This window comes from Acomys minous, assembly GCF_964271855.1.
Source record: "Acomys minous genome assembly, chromosome: 8".
Classification (NCBI taxonomy): Eukaryota; Metazoa; Chordata; class Mammalia; order Rodentia; family Muridae; genus Acomys; species Acomys minous.
In genome coordinates this window covers 8,977,826-8,998,587 of record NC_140489.1, presented here as the reverse complement: position 1 = coordinate 8,998,587, position 20,762 = coordinate 8,977,826, and the positions used below count along the sequence as shown (strand labels likewise).

The 20,762-nt window shown below is 45.6% G+C and overlaps 1 protein-coding gene across 1 annotated transcript in view; it reads left to right on the top strand.

Annotated features, from left to right (window-relative positions):
• Nucleotides 1-597: 597 nt before the first annotated feature.
• Nucleotides 598-20,762, top strand: part of RCOR1 (REST corepressor 1) — an 81,560-nt gene continuing 61,395 nt past the window's right edge. The window contains exons 1-2 of the mRNA XM_084793516.1: nucleotides 598-1,132; nucleotides 1,206-1,265. Of these exons, the coding sequence (XP_084649642.1) occupies nucleotides 862-1,132; nucleotides 1,206-1,265 (331 nt within the window). The 5' untranslated portion in view covers nucleotides 598-861. The remainder of the gene's footprint in view (nucleotides 1,133-1,205; nucleotides 1,266-20,762) is intronic.

Sequence of the window (20,762 nt, the reverse complement as noted above, 5' to 3'; positions counted from 1 at the left end):
TCGTCCCCAGGTTCCCTTGCTCTAGTACACCCCAATCCCCCTGGGCGACGCGGGGGCGCAATTAGTTTCTTCCAATTAGTTTCCCCTCTTTGTATAGAACCCATTCAAACTGTGCGCGTACTCCTCCGCGCGAGGGGGAAAGTAGTCCCGACCTTGCCCGCGATTTCTGTTCTCGTGTCGGGCACATTCACTTTGGGAAGCCGATGGGACGCTCGGCGGGATCCCTGGGGGAGGTGGCGCGAGGCCCGCGGGGTGCGCGCGGAGGCAGCGGGGCGCTGGGGAAGGGGGAGGGGGCTCGCAGGGCGGCTAACTCCTCGCCGTTGCCTCGAGAGATGGATCATGGGGCGTAAAGCGATCGCAAACCTCAAACCACGTACAGTGGGCGATACGCGTCAACCCAACCTGGCCAACGGAAGCGCGGAGCCTCACCCCCCCTCTCCGTGGTCCCGCCCCCGAGGTCTGACGGACGCGGGCGAGGACCTACCGTCATGCCGCTTGCCGCCCGGATCCCGTGAGGGCCAATGGGAGCGCACGGAGGCGGAGCCTCTGAGCGACGGTTAGGCTGCGCGCGGCCCTCCTCCGCCCAGGCCCCGCCCATCCCCCCGCCCGCGGCTCCCGGAGTAGTTAGAGCCAGCGAAGTGCGGGCGGCGATGAGAGCCAAAGTTGCGCTCCGTTCGGCGTCGGGGGCTTGAGGCGGCTCGTCGCTCCGCCCGTCTGGGCCTCCTGTAGCCCCAACTCGCGCCAGCGGATCCCGCGCGCCCGCCCGGCTCGGCGCCCACCTGCGCCCCCTGCCCGCGGCCCGCCGCCCGCGCCTCACGAGCCGGGGTCCCCGTCACTTTGGCCCGGCCCCGGGCCCCGCCGATGCCGGCCATGGTGGAGAAGGGTCCCGAGGTCTCAGGGAAGCGGCGAGGGAGGAACACGGCAGCTGCCGCCGCCTCGGCCGCCGCCTCAGCCGCCGCCTCGGCCGGCACCGCCTCCGCCTCGGCCGCCGCCGCCTCCGCCGCCGCCTCGGCCGCCGCCGCCCCCAATAATGGCCAGAATAAAAGTTTGGCGGCGGCGGCTCCCAACGGGAACAGCGGCAGCAACTCCTGGGAGGAAGGCAGCTCGGGCTCGTCCAGCGACGAGGAGCACGGTAGGTGGCAGCCGCCCCCGCGCCCGGCCCGCGCCCGCGCCCGCGCTGACCGCCGTGCTCTGCTTCCCCGCAGGTGGCGGTGGCATGCGGGTGGGACCCCAGTACCAGGCGGCGGTGCCCGACTTCGACCCTGGTGAGTAGCGATCGGCGGGAGCCCGGCGACAACTTTGTTTTTGTGCGTGTTGGCCTACGGTCCGCGGGGGCACGCGGGGCGCGAGGGCAGGCGGCGCGGCACGCTCGCGCACCGGTGTGCTGCAGATCCGGGTGCGGGGAGGCCGCGGGCCCGGGTGGGGACAGCACTCTGCCCGCTGCGTCCCGGGCTCTGAGGAGGCCACACCTGGCCGGGGTGGAGTGGGGTGTCCCTGTCTCCGGACGAGGTGCACCGGACCCAGAACGGGATCCCGGGTGGCAGTGCTGGAGAGTTGACGTCCTGGGGCGCTCGGACTCAGGGCTTCGCAGAGACTTCTTACTCCGAACCTTCTCCTAGCGTTACCCTGCCAACTCTGCGCTCTCGATGCCTCTTTGACTCTGGTCGCATCCCATCCCATCCCATCCCGTCCCGTCCCGTCCCGTCCAGTCTCGTCCTGTCCCATTCCGTCCCGTCCCTTCCTGTCCCTTCCTGAGGGCCAGTGGAATAACGATCTTCCCGTCGGTCCACCCCAATCAGGTAATAAAAGAAGTCTGCTTTCCAGAAAGCATCTGCCTAGATAAGAGAGCCCTGCTTGTGGCTGTTATTTTAGGATCTGTTTGTAAATGTGTGTGTTTCCTTTATTTCTCTTTCTTTTGGGGGGATGGGGTGGGGAGGAAGAGGTTGTGAAAGAATAGAACCATCAAAAGGCTTAGCTAACCGACCGTTTCCATCTGCTAGAAAGCCCTGTCTACAGGAAGGGTCATTCTACTTCCTTTGCTGCTGATGTTCGTGGAAGCAAATTTAAAGTGGTACGGGGGGAAAAATCCTATCAGACAAAGGAATTCGCCAGATTTAATGCCTATGATTCTGTCCTATCTCTGTATGAGACTGTCTTTAAAGGTGGTTGTTACAGGAAATGTTTGAAAGGACGTGGATTTTGTTTCAGAAATAAAATTCAAAAGACAGTCTTGAACAGCTAGAGTGAACCGTCCCGGTTGGAGCTCTTTAGAACAGGAGATTTTTCTAAGTAGGTTATACCACTAGTTTGAAAAGATAAATGCTTTTCCTTGGAAACAAGACTGCAGAAAATTGCACGGATCTGGTCTTTGGAAAAGGAGATTGCTTTTAAGTTGTTATTAAGGTACTGAACTCTGTGTTTAGGTAAAAGTGAAAATACAGAAGAGAGGGATTCCGGGTGAGCGTTTGGACACCCTGAGAATAAATGACTTGCAAATTTGTGGCTCGAATCCGTCATATTTATGTAGTCTAACTCCCCTCTCCCCGATTTGTATTTTGTAAATTCATTTTAGTGTTTTGGATAGTTTCTCCTTTCCTCACATCTTTTTCTGGGAGTCTTCTCATTTGTGCGTGACAGGATAGGGCCAGTTTTTTTTTTTTTCCTTTTCTTTTTTCTTTTTTTTTTTTTCTGTGCAGGACTCCATTCCTGCATTGGCCACCAGGGGAAGCATACTGTTTTTTGGTTACAGTTGACCCTATCCTCATTTTGTAGGTCAAGTCTATCTGCAGTAATACATAGAACAGTAAGCCACAAAGCTTCTCTCATGAATTAGACTTAGAAACTGAATTGGGCAGACAGACCTTCCAGAAACTTGGGGGTTTTTTTGTTACATATTTTGAAAGTTTATCTAAATGTTTGATGGGACTGAGGGAAAGGATGTGTTCACTGTCACAGGATTTAGATCCGCTTGATCTCTGCATTGTCATTAAGGTACCTGGTGCTTTTAGACTTAGATTGTTCTTTGAAACATCAAATGTAATAGGATAATTTTTGAACTCTTGGGACATTTTTGTTTTTGTAAAACTGTAATCTAGGCTGTCTTGAAGTGTGCTGTGTGGCCTACATTGGACTCAAATTTGATGCTATCGGACCTCAGTATCTTTGAATTATTTTGGTTATTGATATTTTTTAGATCTTGCACATACTGTGTATCTTAAGGTGTCTTCCTACATGCTAGACAAGTGCTGTGCTTGAGATAGGATTTCTCTGTATAGCTGCTCTAGACTCACTCTATAAACCAGGCTAGCTTGAAAACTCAGAAATCTGCCTGTCTTCCTCTGCCTCCCCACTGCTCCCTGCTCCTTTAAATGTGTGTGGCTGTTTGGCTCACTCGTCTGTCTGTGCACCACATGTGTACAGTGCCTTCTGAGGGCAGAAGAGGCCACCAGATGCCTTGGAATTGGAGTTACATAGATGATTGTTAGTACCATATAGGTGCCGAGAATCTTACCCAGGTTCTCAGAAAGAGCAGCAGTACTTTTAATTTCTGAGTCATCTCCAGCACCACAAAGCAGGGTTTTTATGTGTGTATAATAATTTAGCAATATCAGGCATGGCAGCATACACCTGCATTCCCAGTACCTGGAAGGCTGAGGCAGACCCTGTCCTAAAAACAAACCAGGGCTGAGCAGATGCTCTGGGCATGAGCACTTGCTGTGAGAGCAGAGGACTTGAGTTCAAATCCCTAGCACTTGTATGAGAAAAGTGTGTCTAACTTTAAGTCAAGGGTGGTGTTACTGCATTTTCTTCCTGCTGAGTGTGTTCTTTTCTTCTGGTGCTAGGGACTGTACCCAGAGTCTTGGCATGCCAATTACACATTGCTGTCCAGCTGTACTTATTTTCGTGAGGCAAGGTTTCACTGTGTCGCCCTGACTGGCTATGTAGATTGGGCTAGCCTCAGGTTCACAGATCTGCTTCTGAGCACTGGAATTAAAGGTGTTCATTGACATGTTCAGTTCTGCTCCAATCTCCACTCCTTCCTAAGTTTTGAAAGCATTCTCCCCCATTACCAAAATTTGAGCAAGCAGAAAGCTCTTTTCCTCTCTGTTTTTTCAGACCTGGTCTCCATGTATAACTCTGGCTTGGCTGAAAACTTGCAGTGGTCTTCCTGCTCCAGCTCCCTAGGTGTTGGGCCACCTACTTGAGCCCACCACATTTTGCCTAAAGTTTTACAAACAAACCAAACCAAAACACTAAGTAGTAAGAGGTGTGAATGGGCATTCACTGTTTTTCTTTTTTCTTTTTTTTTGAAACAGAGTCTCATTAGTGAAGACTGGCCTCACACTCATGCTAGTCCTGCCTCAACCTCCTGTGGACTGGCATGAGCCATCAAGCCTAGCTTGGTGATAATTTTTTTCAAGTCTGTTTTACTTACTTTATTTATTATTTATTTTGTTTTTCAAGACAGGGTTTCTCTGTGTAGCCCTGGCTGTCCTGGACTTGCTTTGTAGACCAGGCTGGGCTTGAACTCACAGCAGTCCATCTGCCTCTGTTTCCTGAGTGCTGGGATTAAAGGTGTGCACACCATGCCCTGCCTATTTTACTTATATGTAGACCCCACCTTGACCTAATTTCTAGAGTGGTTGCAACTAAGAGTACCTTATCTTGTCCAAGGAGGATTTAGTTCCGTCATCTGTCATAAATAGCAGACAAGGTGGGTAGAACACCATAGCTCTGCCTGGTCCCTATGTTTGACATAGGCTCGGTTGAGGGTGAGAAGATCATCTCTGCTTATGAGAGTCCTGACCCTTTAAAGGTGAAAACAAAATTTAGAATGCAGCTTCTCCCTTTAACGTAGTCTTTGCTGCCACATGTGGGATCCAGGCTGTCTTGTCATACTTGCTGCTGGGCTCTGTTGAGCTGTCGTAGTTTCTCTTACATGTAGTGTTAAAGGAGGAGTGAGGAGAGAACACTTTAGTTAGTCATTTTTTTTTTTTTTCGAGACAGGGTCTCTCTGTGTAGCCTTGGCTGTCCTGGACTCACTTTGTAGACCAGGCTGGCCTCGAACTCACAGCGATCCACCTGCCTCTGCCTCCCGAGTGCTGGGATTAAAGGCATGCGCCACCATGCCTGGCTAGTTGGTCATTCTTTTCTTTTTTTTGTTTTTGTTTTTGTTTTTGTTTTTGTTTTTTGAGACAGGGTTTCTCTGTGTAGCCTTGGCTGTCCTGGGCTCACTTTGTAGACCAGGCTGGCCTCGAACTCACAGCGATCCGCCTGCCTCTGCCTCCCGAGTGCTGGGATTAAAGGCGTGCGCCACCACCACCCGGCTGATGGTCATTCTTTTCTACGTTAGCAAAGACCTCTCATTTTGATATTAATAGTGCTTTTCTCTAAAATAACCTGAATGTTTCTTCCCTCTTGCTGGTAAACACTAAGGAAGGACCATGGCTTTTAAAGTGTGTATGTGCCACAGAGCAGTTAGAGGACCACTTTCAGGAGTTGTTTCTTTCCATCATGTGAGTTCCAGGGATAAAACTCAGGTCCTTAAGCTCAGTGACAAGTTCACTAAGGCATTTCGATGGTCCTTTTCTTGAACTTGTAATAGCCCTGGGGTTTTGTGTGCTTCTCAGGCCTGAACCCTGGCTTAATGTATGCTAGGCAAGCACTCACCAACTGAGCTGTACCCTCAGACCCTGCCCTGCACGTGTCTGTGGTATTTGTGTGATGCTCTTTGTAGTTGTTAGCCAGGGGAGCACAGTGATAGGATGCTATGTTGGCTTCAGTTGTTTTCCTAGACTTGTGTTAGTTTTATTATCAAAGTTCAGACATGCTAAAACTATGCCTTTCACAGAATAGGAAAAAAAAATTGGGAGGGACAGATGCGGGAATCAAACCTCAGATGCTATCTATGCAAGTGCTCTGCCACTGAGTGCAACCCACTATAAGACATTTGTTACTATTTTTGAGGTAGCCTTGAACTTGTCATCATCCTCTTACATCTGCCTCCAGAGTTCATGGTTAACATTGACTTTACTATGTCAGATGACTTGTAAAGGTGTTATGTCTCCTACAGAGACACAGTTACATAAAGCTCTGTGTTCCAGCTGCTTGTCACTGACTTTCGGAGGGAGGGGCCATTTCTGAGAATTGAACTTATGGCCAGGCAGGCAGTCTATTGTTGAGTTATTTCCACAGTCCACTTTACCCCTGTTACTTTAAAAAAAAAAAAAATCCATCCTCCCTTTCATCCATCCATCTATCCATCCACCCATCCAGTGTATATTTGAAGGTCAGAGGATAACCTTCAGGAATTGATTTTCTCTATCATGTGGGTCCCAAGGGTTAAACAATGGTTCAGTGAATGTCTTTGCCTGCTTGGCCCTCCACCCCAGTCTCATGTAGCTTATGTTAACCTTGAACTCACTGTAGTCGAGGATGGCCTAGTTCTCTTGCCTCCACCTCCCAAGCGTTGGGATTACAGGTGTGTGCCACCACCCTGGCAGCTATTCTGTTTTCTACATGAAGGAAATAGAAGCCTAGAGAGATAAAATGGCTTGTGTTTGTCCTTATTCCCAGTCATTAAAACTATCTCAAGGTAGGGCCATCTGGACCAAACTTTATTGTTTTAGAGCCTTGTTACTGGGCTCAGTAAGTAATATGAGTCAACCGTAATGTGTCTAGAATTTTGAAAAAAGAGGACTTAAACTTTCAAAAATTGAAATGCTATGATAGCTGTTATGTATAATTTGATGGTGCCTTTTTATTTTGCAAATCACTGTAAAGTAAGGTAGAATTATAAATAATATGGTATAGATACAGTATATTATTAGTTAGGTGTGGGGACTCATATTTGTAGTCCTCATATGCAGGAGGGCAGAGGCAGGACAATTGCCATGAATTTGAGGGCAGCTTGTACTAGGAAGTGAGCTCCTGCTTCAGAACACCAAAAAAGGCAGAGACAATTGGAGAGATGACTCATTCACTAATCGTGAATACTGCTCCAGAATTCAGTTCCCAGCACCCACACTGGGGCCTTATAACCACCTGTAGCTCCAGCTTCAGGGAAATTCAACACCTGACCTCATTGGCCACCTGCATTCTTAAGCACATGCCTGCCTCCAACATACACAATTAAAAATAAAATATATCGTAGAGTAAAAACAGAACAAGTAAAAAGTTCAAGACAAAATATTTCAGATGGAATGGTGCTCTCCCCTAAGACTGCCCCTTGTTACCTAAACCATCCTAGGTCTAGCTAAAGCCTACCCCCCTTTTGTTTTGTTTTTGTTTTTTTCCAAGACAGGGTTTCTCTGGCTGTCCTTGAACACACAGAGATCCACCTGCCTTTGCCTCTCGATTGCTGGGATTAAAACTGTGCGCCAACACCGCCTGGCCCACTCACTTTTTTTTATTAGTTTGAATTGAATTATTTCTGTGATTGCTTGCATCCCCGGAGCAGCAGGCAAAATTACATGTGCAAGTGATTCATTGGGATAGATGCTTGTGAGGATAATGAGGAAAGAGGTTCCGGCAGCCAGAGCCTGTGCTGCACCCAGGCTAGGACATCTGTGAAGGAGATGGAAGTGAGGAGATGGAAGTGACAGTGCTCATTTGGCAGAGGGGCTTACACTTGTCAGTGTAAGACATGTACTTGCAGCAGTCATGTACTGCCCTGAAGAGGGCAGGGGCAAGAGTGCTCAGGATTCAGACAGCTGCTGACCCAGCCATTGTGGGGCAACCTCTACTGTGTGGATCTTGGACAAGACCTGAGGGTTCTGGGAAGTTTGGCTGTTTGGAATCCCACTTCCTGTAGAAAGAAAATTGAGCACTGTATTTCAAGGATGCTAGAACGGATTGATTAATGGATTGATTTTCATGGTGCTGGGATTAAACCCAAAGTCTTGTACATGAAAGGCAAATGCTCTACCCCTGCGATGCATCTCCTTTTGCTTTGAGATGAGGCCTGGATGTGCAGCCCAGGCTGGCTCTGAAGCAAGATCTTGGCTATCGCTCAGATGCTGGGATTGTAGTTATGCACAACCACACTCAGCTGTTTATGCATGCTTTTATATTTCAGTAAATACTTAGGTGTAAAAATTTGTTAGTTTTAGGCCGGGCGTGGTGGCGCACGCCTTTAATCCCAGCACTTGGGAGGCAGAGGCAGGCGGATTGCTGTGAGTTCGAGGCCAGCCTGGACTACAAAGTGAGTCCAGGACAGTCAAGGCTACACAGAGAAACCCTGTCTTGAAAAACCAAAAAAAAAAAAAAAAAAAAAAAGTTTTTCTTACTTTTTAAAAAAGTTTTCCTCTATTTTATGTGTGTGAATCTTTTGCTTTCATACACACACACACACACACACACACACACACACACACACACACACACACCCCACATGTGTGCCTGTGCCCACAAAAGTTAGAAGAGGGCTTTATTTATTTGGGTTTTTTGAGGCAGGGTTTCTCTATGTAATAGCCCTGGCTGTCCTGGAACTCTTTGTAGACCAGGCTGGCCTGGAACACAGAGATCCACCTGCCTCTGCCTACCAAGTGCTGAGATTAAAGGTGTGCACCACCACACCCGAACAGATACCAGAAGAGGGCTTTAGATGCCCTGGAACTGGAGTCACAGATGGTTGTGAGCACCACTTGGGTGCTGGGATCTGAACCTGGCTCCTAGAAGAGCAGTGCGTGCTCTTAACCGCTCTGCATCTCTCCAGACCCTTCTTAGTTTTTAAAGTAGTTTCCCCATTTTAAGATATTGTATAGCTCAAGATGCTTAAAATTGCTACATAGCAGAGAATGACCTTGAACTTTTGAATCTACCGTCTATCTCAAGTAGGAATATGAGTGTGTATCAGGTTGGCCTTGAGTTTGGCACAGGTTTTCTGCTTCAGTCTTTCAAGTGCTAAGATGTGATGTGTATCACTCTGCTCTCCTACTAGTCTTTATATAATCAGGATTATTTATGCATATCCATTTTTGTTGATACTTTGCAAAAAAGTATTCTCTCAGTCATAAGGTATACACATTCTAGAGCTAGCCGGTAGAGAGGTAGGAGGTAGATTGATTTCTTTCTTCTTTCCTTCTTTGAGAGGCGAGGACTCCCTGCCAGCTGGTGTGCCCACCTTTAGTCCCAACAATGGAGAGGTAGAGGCAGGTGGATCTCTCAGTTCGAGGATCAGCTAGGTCTACAGAGCTATTTCCAGGACAGCCAGGAAATACACAGAGATACTCTGTCTGGAAAAACCAAATAAATAAATAAATTAATTAATTAAATTAAATAAAAATGAGGACTTGCTGTGTATCCCAGGCTGGCTTGGAGTTGGCTGTGTATATCATGTGGCCTCACTTGTCCTGCCTCTGCCTTCTGAGTGCTATGATTGCAGGTGAGCACCACCACGCTCTGCCCCAAATTCCTCTTCTTTACTTTTCTTTCACCATGGCATCAGATTTATATATTTTTTTTTCCACTTTTTCATTTTGAGATAGTCTCACTATGTGGCCCCGGCTGGTCTGGAATTCACTCTGTAGATCTCGCTGGCCTCAAACTCATAGACTCACCGACCCCTATCTCCCATGTGCTGGAATTAGAGATGTGTGCTAGGATTTCTAACTTAGATTTATTAATTTTTGAAACATGATCCTTTTATATTTTATTTTATATTTTTCTAATTATTGGTAAGGTTGAATATCTTTTTTACTTCGAGAGGTTTTAAATTTTATGTGTATGCATGCTTTGCTTGGATGTGTATTACCATGTATGTGCTGGTGCCCATGGAGGCCAGAAGAGGACACCGGGCACATCTGTAACTGGAGTTAGAAATGGCTACAAATACCTTGTCAGGACTGGGAGCCTGGGTCCTCTGCATGAACAGCAAATGCTCTTAACTGCTAACCTTTTGTTTTGCTTTTTGTTTTTGTTTTTGTTTTTGTTTTTTGAGACAGGGTTTCTTAGCCTTGACTGTCCTGGACTCACTTTGTAGACCAGGCTGGCCTGGAACTCACAGAGATCCTCCTGCCTCTGCCTTCCGAGTGCTGGGATTAAAGGCATGCACTATTGCACCAGGCTTCTGCTGATCCATTTTTATGGTTTCTGAGGTTTGAAATCCATTTGAAATTTGAGATCCATTTTGGTGTCTGAGGTTTATAGCCTCCCATTTCCCCTTAGTTTTCTCTGGTCAGTGTAACTTGTACTGTTTTTTTTTTTTAAAGTTGTAAAGTGAGTGAGGTTGTGAGGAGGGAGAATATGTGCAGCCAAGAAAACAACAACTTTGAGAAAGTGGCTCTTCGGTGAGTTCTGGAGTTGTGACTCAGGTCTTCAGGCACCTGCAGAAAGAAAGTTCTACTGCTGAGCCACTTCACCAACCCACCTCTGCTGTTTCCATTCTCACTGCAGTGTATGTTTTAGTTAGTTTTCTGGAGACAGGGTCTCGTTCTGAAGTTGAGACTGGCCAAGGACCTGACAGTGCTCTTCTTCCTGCCTCCTAAGTGCTGACATTATACAGGCACAAGAGCCACCGTGGCTGTCTGTGCCCAAACTTTTTGTTGCTGTTGTTTTGTTTTTGTTTTTTGTTTTTTCGAGACAGCATTTCTGTGTGTATCCTTGGCTTGGCTTGGCTGTCCTGGACTCACTTTGTAGACCAGGCTGGCCTTGAACTCACAGTGATCCACCTGCCTCTGCCTCCCGAGTGCTGGGATTAAAGGCGTGCGCCACCATGCCTGGTACTATCCCCCCCCCCCCCCCCCCCCCGCTTTTAAAAAGTTTATTTAGGTTTGTGTATTTGATTATTAAATTTTATTAAAGTTGCATATATAGTTTTTGTTTTTAATATTGAGCATAACGAGAAGGGTTTTAATTTCTTTGATTAGGAAGGAATAAAAATATTTCCTTGATAGGGGATTTTACTCAAGGGCTGGTGTTGGTCAAAGCCTCTGTAATGTGTCACTGTAGGACTCTTGGTTTCTGAGGTTTATAGCTCCAAGAAGTGAGACCTTCTGGGTATTCTCAAGCCAGCCCTCTTTAGCTGCTGGTATGTTATTAACTGCCTGACCCAAATCACTGTGCCAGCCGACAAGCTCTGCTTCAATGCCTGCCTAGCACGCAGTCACAGCAGCACACTGGGGTTCCAATGGAGGTTCTGACTCCTGGAATGGCTGCTTGTTTTCTCAGAAGGGATTAAAGTATGTGAGTTTAACTAAATCCAGCTGTCTTGGGCATTTGCCACTGGCACATAAGAGATGGGGAGTGTGTGGCTAGAGAGACACAACTTGTCATCACTGACAGGAAATTGTCAAAATAATGGCCTGCAGTGCCAGGCCAGGTGAACACTCATTTATCCCAGGCTTGCTTGAACACCATTGGGTCATTTAACCCTGCCCAAAGTCCTCACACAAGGGAAAATTGTCTTTATTTTCTACATTCCGAAACCCAAATACTGCCAGGTGTGGTAGTGCACACCTTTAATCCCAGCACTAGGGAGGCAGAGGCAGGTGGATCTCTGTGAGTTTGAGGCCAGCCTGGTCTACAAAGCAAGTCCAGGACAGCCGGGAGTACAAGAGAAACCCTGTCTTTAAAAAAGAAAAAAAGAAAAAAAAAAAAAAAAAAAAGAAACCCAAATAGGAAGTTAGTTTAGTTAAGTTGTGGTTCAATCTGAAAATGTTCAGTAAGTTATTAACCAAGCCAGGTGTGGTGGTGCATACCTTTAATTCCAGCACTTGGGAGGTAGAGGCAGGCAGATCGCTGTGAGTTTGAGGCCAGCCTGGTCTATAAAGTGAGTCCAGGACAGCCAAGGCTACACAGAGAAGCCCTATCTTGAAAAACCAAAAAAGGGAAAGAAAGAAAGGAAGTGTTCAGTCTAGTATTGAACCAGAAAACTTTTTTTAATGTTGCATCCATAATTTCTTTACTTGTGACCTAAATGGTCAGATTGTTTGTTTGAGTTTTGGGGGTTGGGTTGGGGTGAGGGGTGGGGTTGAGACAGGGTTTCTCTGTGCATCCTTGGCTGTCCTGGACTCACTTTGTAGACCAGGCTGGCCTCGACCTCACAGAGGTCCACCTGCCTCTGCCTCCCTGAGTTCTGGGATTAAAGCCCTGTACCACTACCCCCAGCTTTTTTTTTTTTTTAATTATTACTTTATGTGTAGGAGTGTTTTGCCTGCATGTATGTCTGCACTGTATGCGTGCCTGGTGCCTGTGGAAGCCAGAAAGGGTGTTTGGTACCCTGGAATTTTGTAAGGTGCCATGTGAGTGCTGGGGATCAATCAGTTCCTGTCCTTTGGAAGAGCAGCCAGTGCTTTTAATTCTTAACGCTTCAATATTCTGCTTTTAAACTTAGCACAGGAAGGGGCTGAAGAGACAGCTCAGTGGCTAAGAACACTGTGTGGTGGTTTCAGAAGACCTAGGTTCAGATCTCCGCGCCCACATGCTGCCTCCAGCTGAGGGATGTTGGGTGCACAGGCACATGGGCAGCAGAGCAGTCACGGCGCGTACACTGGGAGGAGGAGAAGAGCAGGGCCTTACCTGGTCTGGTCTTAATAGTGTAAAACATTTTGGAAGACAGTAGTATTGTGTACTTCTGGTTTGCAAGTTCAAGGTCAGTGTGGGCTGTATGGTGAGCTAGGCTAGCTTCAGATGTTGGTATGAGACTCCGTGTCAAAAAGTCAACCAGACAATCAAAAAGAAAACAAAAACATCCAGTTTTGTGATCTACAAATCAAGTTAAATATCTCGAACTCATCTTCTGTTCACATAGCACAGTTGTTCTTAGGGGAGGGGAGTGTTCTGGTTTTTGTTTTTGTTTGTTTTTGTTTTTTGGAGACAGTGTTTTTCTGTGTAGTCTTGGCTGTCCTGGACTCACTTTGTAGACCAGGCTGGCCTGGAACTCAGAGAGATCCGCCTGCCTCTGCCTCCCAAGTGCTGAGATTACAGGCATGTGCCTCCACGCCTGGCTTTGTTTTCTGATTTTGAATTTCATTTTTCTGTATATGTACCTGCTGTCTGTGTATGCACTGTGTGCAGGTGCCTGAGGAGCCAGGAGTCAGATCTGGATTCTCTCTGGAATTGGTCTCATAGGTGGTTTTGAGCTACCATGCAGCTCCTGGGAATTGAATCCAGTTTAACCTTTCAGCCGTACTTCAGCACCAACTCTGGATTTCTCTTCTTTCTTTTTTTTTTTTTTTCCCAGACAGGGTTTCTCTGTGTAGCCTTAGACTTGTTTTATAAGACCATACTGGCCTCAAACTCACAGAGTTCCGCCTACCTCTGCCTCCGGAGTGCTGGGATTAAAGGTGTGCACCGCCATGCCCGACTCCTAATTTTGGATTTCCGATTCATTTGTCTCCACCCCGTGAGCACTGGATTTCCAGGTGTATATAACCATGACTGCATTTTGCCATGCTGGGGATTGAACCCATTGCCTCACGCATGGGAGGCAAGCACTCCAACAACTGAGGTACTTCTTCAACCCAATTGTTGTTACTGCTTTTTAAATTTTCCCTTCCCTCCCTATTATTTTTACTTAGTGTGTGTACACATGCATGTAAGCTTCAGAGCAGTTTTTCTGTACTTCCAGTATGTGGGTCCTAAAGATTAAACTCAGGTCATTGGGCTTGGCCGCACATTCCTTAACCTGCTGAGCTATCTTGATGTTTCACGAGATGGTTTCTTGCTTGTTAATTTTCTTCTAAGTTTTGAGAAAGTGTCTTATTGTATAGCAGAGTCTGGCCTGTGGTAGGCTCCTGCCATCTTGTCCAGGCCTACAAAGTTGTACTTACTAAGTCAAAACCCTCCTGTGCATTATACCTGCTAGCCACAGGCTGTCAGGTTTCCTGCTTTGCCTGGACCTGGAGTACTTTCTGGTTTTTTTGTTTGTTTGTTTTTGGTTTTTCGAGGCAGGGTTTCTCTGTGTAGCCTTGGCTGTCCTAGACTCACTCTGTAGACCAGGCTGGCCTCCAACTCACAGTGATCCACCTGCCTCTGCCTCCCACGTCCTGGGATTAATGGTGTGGGCCACCAACCACCTGACTTCATATGCACATATTTACACATGCCGGGCATCGTGGTGCTCGCCTTTAATCCCAGCACTCAGGGAGGCAGAGGCAGGCAGATCTCTGTAAATTCGAGGCCAGCTTGGTCTACAAAGAGAGTCCAAGACAGCCAAGGCTTCACAGAGAAATCCTGTCTCAAAACAAACAAATAAACAAACGAAATCTTTAAGAACACTATTTTTTATTTTTACTTGTGTGTGTCTGTGTGTATGTTTACCATGTGTCCATAATGTTTATGGAGACCAGAAGAGGGAGTGTGAGTCCCTGGGACTGGAACTGCAGCAGTTGTAAGCTGCCCAGGCAGGGCTTTGGGAATCCGATCCAGGACGGCCTTCGTTGCAGACCCTCTTGTGGCTACTTTCCAGAGTACTGGGTGAAGGTGTGTGTCATCATGCATGATCTGATCTCATTGCAGTCTGGCTATTTACTAGTTGATCATTATAATACAGATTTCTTCAAAAGATAATAAAAAAAAATTTAACACCCCCTGTGTTGGACCTCATGTTTTGTTTAGAAGGGGTTGGGGAAAGAATGTTCCTTTTAGTAACTTTGTAAGTATTTTGTTTCATAGTTATTTTCAGCAACTTGTTTGCTGTTTATATCAATACTCCCAAATTGAACTGAGATTTTGTGTATCAGCTGATATACTCTCCTTCTGATTTGCTGCTTGGCTTTCTGTTTGCTTGGCAACATGTCAGTTTCCATAGCATTACTGTTTCTGTATAGTACTGCCAGTGAGCTGAGAGGTTAGGCTTGGTGCTATAGGCCTCTTATCCTGCTACAGACCACGGAAACTTCAGTCTCTGGGCTTTCACATAGTTTTGGAAATTAAATTTCTGGATATTAAATACCTTTTTGTGTGAGGGATTTTGTTTATTTAATACATCTGAAAAGAATTCATCCACAAAGAGTTGAGAACTGCTGCTTTAGTCTCCACAGAGGCAGATGGATCTCTTGAGTTTGAGGTTAGCTTGGTCTACAGAATGAGTTCCAGGACAGCCAGGGCTACACAGAGAAACCCTGTCTTGAAAGCAACAACAAAAATTATGTAAGATTATATATAATTATATATGAAACATTAGCTTATATGATTTATCATAAGAGTTTTAGTGTATTTTCTTTATAAAATTTTTCTATCTGAAGTTTTGTAAATGTGCTCTTTGTGTGTATGTGGTGTGAGGTAGCTTATTTCTACATTGAGCTATATTCTCAACCCTATAGGTGGCATGTATGCATACATTATAGCTCCTAACTTTAGATAGTAAATGTAATCATTTAATGAATGTTTACCTTTTGTTATAAAAAAAAATGCCTTGTCTGATAGAGTGAAAGCCATGGGTCAGTGCCGTCTCTATGCTTTAGAGGTTTAGGCCGTGGGAAAGCTAGTGAAGTGATTTCACCTGAAACTGATGCAGAGGGAAGACTTCCCAAAGATGTTCTTTTGGGTAAGTCATTTTTGGTTTTTGTTTTATTTTTTGAAACAGGGTCTCTCTGTGTTAGCCTTGGCTGTCCTGGACTAGCTTTGTAGACCAAACTGGCTTTGGAACTCACAGCGATCTGCCTGCCTCTGTCTCCCGAGTGCTGGGATTAAAGGCAAAGTGTGAGCCACCACGCCCGGCTCACTTTTGGGTTTTGAGCCAGGGTCTCACTTTGTAGTTCTGATCTCACACTTCACTGAGATTCATCTACCTTGCCTCCTGTAAGACAGGCACTTGTCCTGAAGTGATGGAGACACATTCTGAAGAAGAAAGGAAATACATACTAGGTGATGTCAGTGTTTAAACACAATGGGGCACACTTAGGGAAGTCACGGAGGTACTTGATGTGGCCTCACTGGATTTTCCCTTTCTCATGTGCTGGGGAACAGAAGCTGGGGCATGGTGCTTGCGGGGCAAGCGCTCTAACACTGTTGGTCCCACTGCAGAGGCCACGCGCTCTCAGGCTAGATATGCAGCTAGGGGTGGAGTGCTTGCATGCTTGCCTAGTGTTCCCGAAATCCTAACTTCTTTCCCAGCATCAGACAGTAAACAGGAGGTGTGTGAGGCTAGTGCAGTCTGTTTCATGGTGAATTTCATAAACAGATGAAAATAGACTTTAGAATAACAAAAAATAAAACATCACTACAACGACTTATTATGAAGTATTATGTACATGGAATATTTGTATGTGTTGAAGTATTTTCCTCCTCATCCTTCTCTCTTCCCCTTTCTTGGCTTTCTTTCTTTTTTTTAACTTACTTTCTTAGGTACCTGTGCATGTGCTAGAACATGTGCGTGGGTGAATGTGGAGGTGCTCTCCTCCCATTATGGGTTCGGGGAGCACACTCACGCCATCAGGCGTACATGGCAAGCACTTGGACTTGCTGAACAATCTTGCTGGTTCTTAACCTTGTATTTCAAAACCGCATTCTCTACCTTTGAAAATCATTGCCAGAAAGTGATGGGAAAATTGTAGTTGGGGACGAACATGATGAGGAGCGTATGTAAGAAGTTGGAGAAGGCTGTTGTTTATTGTCTTGGCCTTGTTCCTTAGGACACTGTGCTCAGGCCGAGGCCTCCCCAGTGGCTGTAGCTCAGGCTACTGTGTCTGGTAGTGCAGGTCCTTGCACACCAGCGTGTGCTCACTAGGCAGGGGCCTGTTGAGACCCGAGCTCAGTGTTGGAATATCTTCCTCAATTGCTTCTCCACCTACATATTATTTTTTTTAAAGATTTATTTTATAGTTGGGCACTGGTGGCGCTCGCCTTTAATCCCAGCACTCAAGAGGCAGCGGCAGGTGGATCCCTAAGTTAGAGAGCAGTCTGCTCTACAGAGCATGTTCCAGGTCAGCCGAGGCTACACAGGAAAACTTCTCCTTGAAAAACCAAAAACCAGCCAACCCCCTTGGAGCTGCAGGCAGTTTGAGCTGCCTGTCCTTGTTACTGAAAGAACAGTGCCATGTTCTTAAAGCTGGGCCACCTCTCCAGCCATCACACTGAACCCGAAGCTCACTGTTGACTGGCTGGTTAGCAAGCCACTGCAGTCAGCCTGCCTGTCTCCCTGCACTGGGGTTACAGACTCAAAACTACTGTGCTTAGCTTTTACATGGTGCTGGGGACTTGACAGGTCCTCATGTTTGCATGGCTAGCCCTTTACCAACTGAGCTGTCTCTCCGGCTTGGTGGTGCAGAAACTTTTAAAGTATCTACTACATGCTACGCTTTGTCCTAGGTACTGTATAAAAATGTACATTCAGGTGCTCTCTCTCTCTCTCTCTCTCTGGGGGGGGGGGCAGGGTTTCTCTGTGTAGACCTGGCTGTTCTCTAATTCACAGAGATCCCCTGCCTCTGCCTTCCAAGTGCTAAGATTAAAGGCTTGCGCCACCGCACCCAGCTGAGAATGCTCTTCTTGAGAGAATGTTCTTGAAATACTTCAGGAAAGTAGTAAAAATGTATTTGAAACTTTGATCTGTTGGCATAGAGATCTTACCTTTTCAACTCTGTGTCTATGCCTAGCTATAGAACTTTACAAATGCCTTATTTGGTCAACTGTTCTATTGTGTGCCAACTTCTAGATACACATATGTATCTAACTTTGAATCATGTAGAAACTGGGGAATTTTGAACAGTCTTCAGCTATTGTAAGCTGTAATGGAACTTGCTATGTGCACCAAGCCAGCCTGGAATTTTTTCCACCTACCAGTGACTCCGAAATTTGAGGATTAAAGGCATGTGTTGCCATACCTGGGTCCTGTGGATACTCTGGGTAAAACCCCAAATGTAATTTTGACCAAAATAAACCTTACAAAATTTCAAAAACCAATGCTTTGTCATTATTATGTTTCTAAAATTGTATTAAATTAATTAATATACTACTTAGACCTGTGCCTGACCAGAACTAAGTTCACTATATTACCTTTATGACATTAACAGCTTTTGTGGAAAGTCTTTAAAACTTAAAAAAAAAAACTAAAGAACTGTCCATGAAGTATCAAACATACTAACCTTTGTGTTGGTTATATTTTTGGCTTCTTCCTCTTTTATTTTGTTTTGTTTTGTTTGAGACAGGGTTTCTCTGTGTAGCCTTGGCTGTCCTGGACTCACTTTGTAGACCAGACTGGCCTCAAACTCACAGGGATCCACCTGCCTCTGCCTCCTGAGTATGGGGTTAAAGGCTTGTGCCACCACCACCCAGCAAGATGTGTGGATTCTTTTGCATGTGGTTTGATTGCTTCTAATTTCTAAGTTGTCTGCTCTGTCCCATTTCTCCTAAAGTCTCCTGATAAAAGATAATTTAAAGCAATATACTTATTATTTATGAAGATATATAAAGAAATGAGCTAATGCTAGTTATATTCTTTTCTTCTTTTGCTTTTTTGCGACAAGGTTTCTCTATGTAGCCTTAGCTGTCCTAGATCCACTTTGTAGACCAGGCTGGCCTCAAACTCACAGCCTGTCTCTGCCTCCCCCAGTGCTGGGATTACAGGCGGGGTCACCAAACCTGGCTTAGCTGTGTTCCTTTTGATCTTTAAATGCTATTGACTGTTGTTCTATGTTCCGTGCATTGATGTGTGGTGTGAGTGGGTGATGTGGAGCTCAGAGGACAGGTCTTGGGAGTTGCTTTCCTGCTTCTGCTTTAGGGTCTAGGGCTTGAACTGGGCTCATCAGGCTTACCTGGGAAGTACTTTTACTGCTGAGTCAACTTGCCGGGCCCATTTTTCTCTTTTTTCTTTTTTGGTGCTGGGAATGGAAAGCAGTTTCTTTGTGATTTAGGATAGTATTCCACAGAGCATGTTCTCTACGCTTCTGTATATGGACAGCAGAGTGTTAGTGTGCTAAACCATACTCTGAGCCTGCAGATGGGCACTTTCTGTTGTAGTATTTTAAATTACAAGTACTGTGCTCGCTTGAGTTAACGTCTCTGCAGAGCAGAATTGCTATATCAGAATTTATATGTGAGCTCGTGACTCCTCTCTGCAGAGGCTCGTTTTGACTCCTTGCAGAAGTTGAAAGTGCTTTAACTTTTAGAGTAAGTTCAGCCCTTTAAGCTAGTGAATTTAAGCACCTTTCATGTTTATGGACCACTGGTTTCCCCTCCCCCCTTTTTTGTTTGTGACCCTGTCTTATTTTATTTAATTTTTTATTGATTATAAAAAAATCTGTCTATTAAAGGAAGAAGTTGCTGGACATGGGGCCTTCTGCTTGTAATCCCAGCTCTTGAAACAGAAGCAAGGGGATTTCTGCACCCTCATGGTTAGCCTGTGGCATCTAGGCCACCAAGGCTGCACTTGAGTGACCAGTTCTATGACATGTACTGGGGACATGGCTTTCTTTTGATGATGAGACTCTGTGTCTGTGCAAAAGTTTTAATTGAAACATTTTTCTTTTTAAGGCAAAGTCTCACAGTATAGGCCAGGCTGCCTCAACATCCATCTTTGTCATTTAGGTTGACTTTGAACTCTCAACACTCTGATCTCAGAGTCTCGGCCTCTGCAGTGCTGTCAACCCAGCTAAAAATCATAAATTTTATGTAGTTGCAAATTTAATGAAATTTTAAATTCTATGCTTTGTCAATCTTATTTTTGTTTGTTTGACAGGAGAAAGATAGTTTTTAAAATATTTATTAATTATTGATACAGTATTCTTCCAGAGTGTGAGCCTACATGCCAGAAGAGGGCACCAGATCTCTTTAAAGATGCTTGTGAGCCACCATGTGGTTGCTGGGAATTGAAGTCAGAACCTTTGGAAGAATAGTCACTGCTCTTAACCTCAGAGCCATCTCTCCAGGCCTCAAAAGATCATTTTTTAAAAAAGTCTTTGCTCATCAATAACTCCTTTTTGTGATTAGTATTTCTACAGTTTATGAAAAAGATGTTTAGCCCAAGTATGCTGACCAACACATAATCCCTGCATTAAAGAGGTAGGTGCAAGAGAATTACAGTTTTAGGACAGTGTGGGCCACATAGCAGGATCCTATCAAATTAAAAAAAAAAAAACAACTTTTTTTTTCTTTTTGCCAGGCGTGGTGGCACTCACCTTTTATCCCAGCTCTTGGGAGGGAGAGGCAGGCGGATCTCTGAGTTCAAGGCCAGCCTGGTCTACAAAGTGAGTCTAGGACAGCCAAGGCTACACAGGGAAACCCTGTCTCAAAAAACGAAAAAAAAAATTTTTTTTTTCAACAAAGTAAAATTGCTGTGCTAAATTTTTTTCCCTTTTCCTGTGGCTGTCCTGGACTCCCTTTGTAGACCAGGCTGGCCTCTAACTAAAAGAGATTCGCTTGCCTCTGCCTCCTAATTGCTAGGATTACAGGCGTGTGCCACCATATCAGTGAACTTACATTTGTTTTTTGTTTTTTAATAGGTTTTCTGTTGTTGTTTTTTGTTTTTCAAGAGAGGGCTTTACTGTGTAGCCCTGGCTATCCTGAAACTCATTCTGTAGATCAGGCTGACCTTGAACTCAGAGATTCACCTGCTTCTGCCTTCTGAGTCCTGGGATCAAAGGTTGTGCCACCACTGCCTGGCTGGTTCTTTTAATTTTAAACACTAGAAATACATATTTGAGGTTAAAACAGTTGTTTCTTCCAAAATTTGGGTTATGTACTTCTTTCTCTTCAAATGTCAGTACTAAGAAAAAAGGATGAGTATACAAAGCCAATAAAAACAGTTTTTTAGCTGGGCGTTGTGACGCACGCCTTTAATCCCAGCAGTCGGGAGGCAGAGGCAGGTGGATCACTGTGAGTTT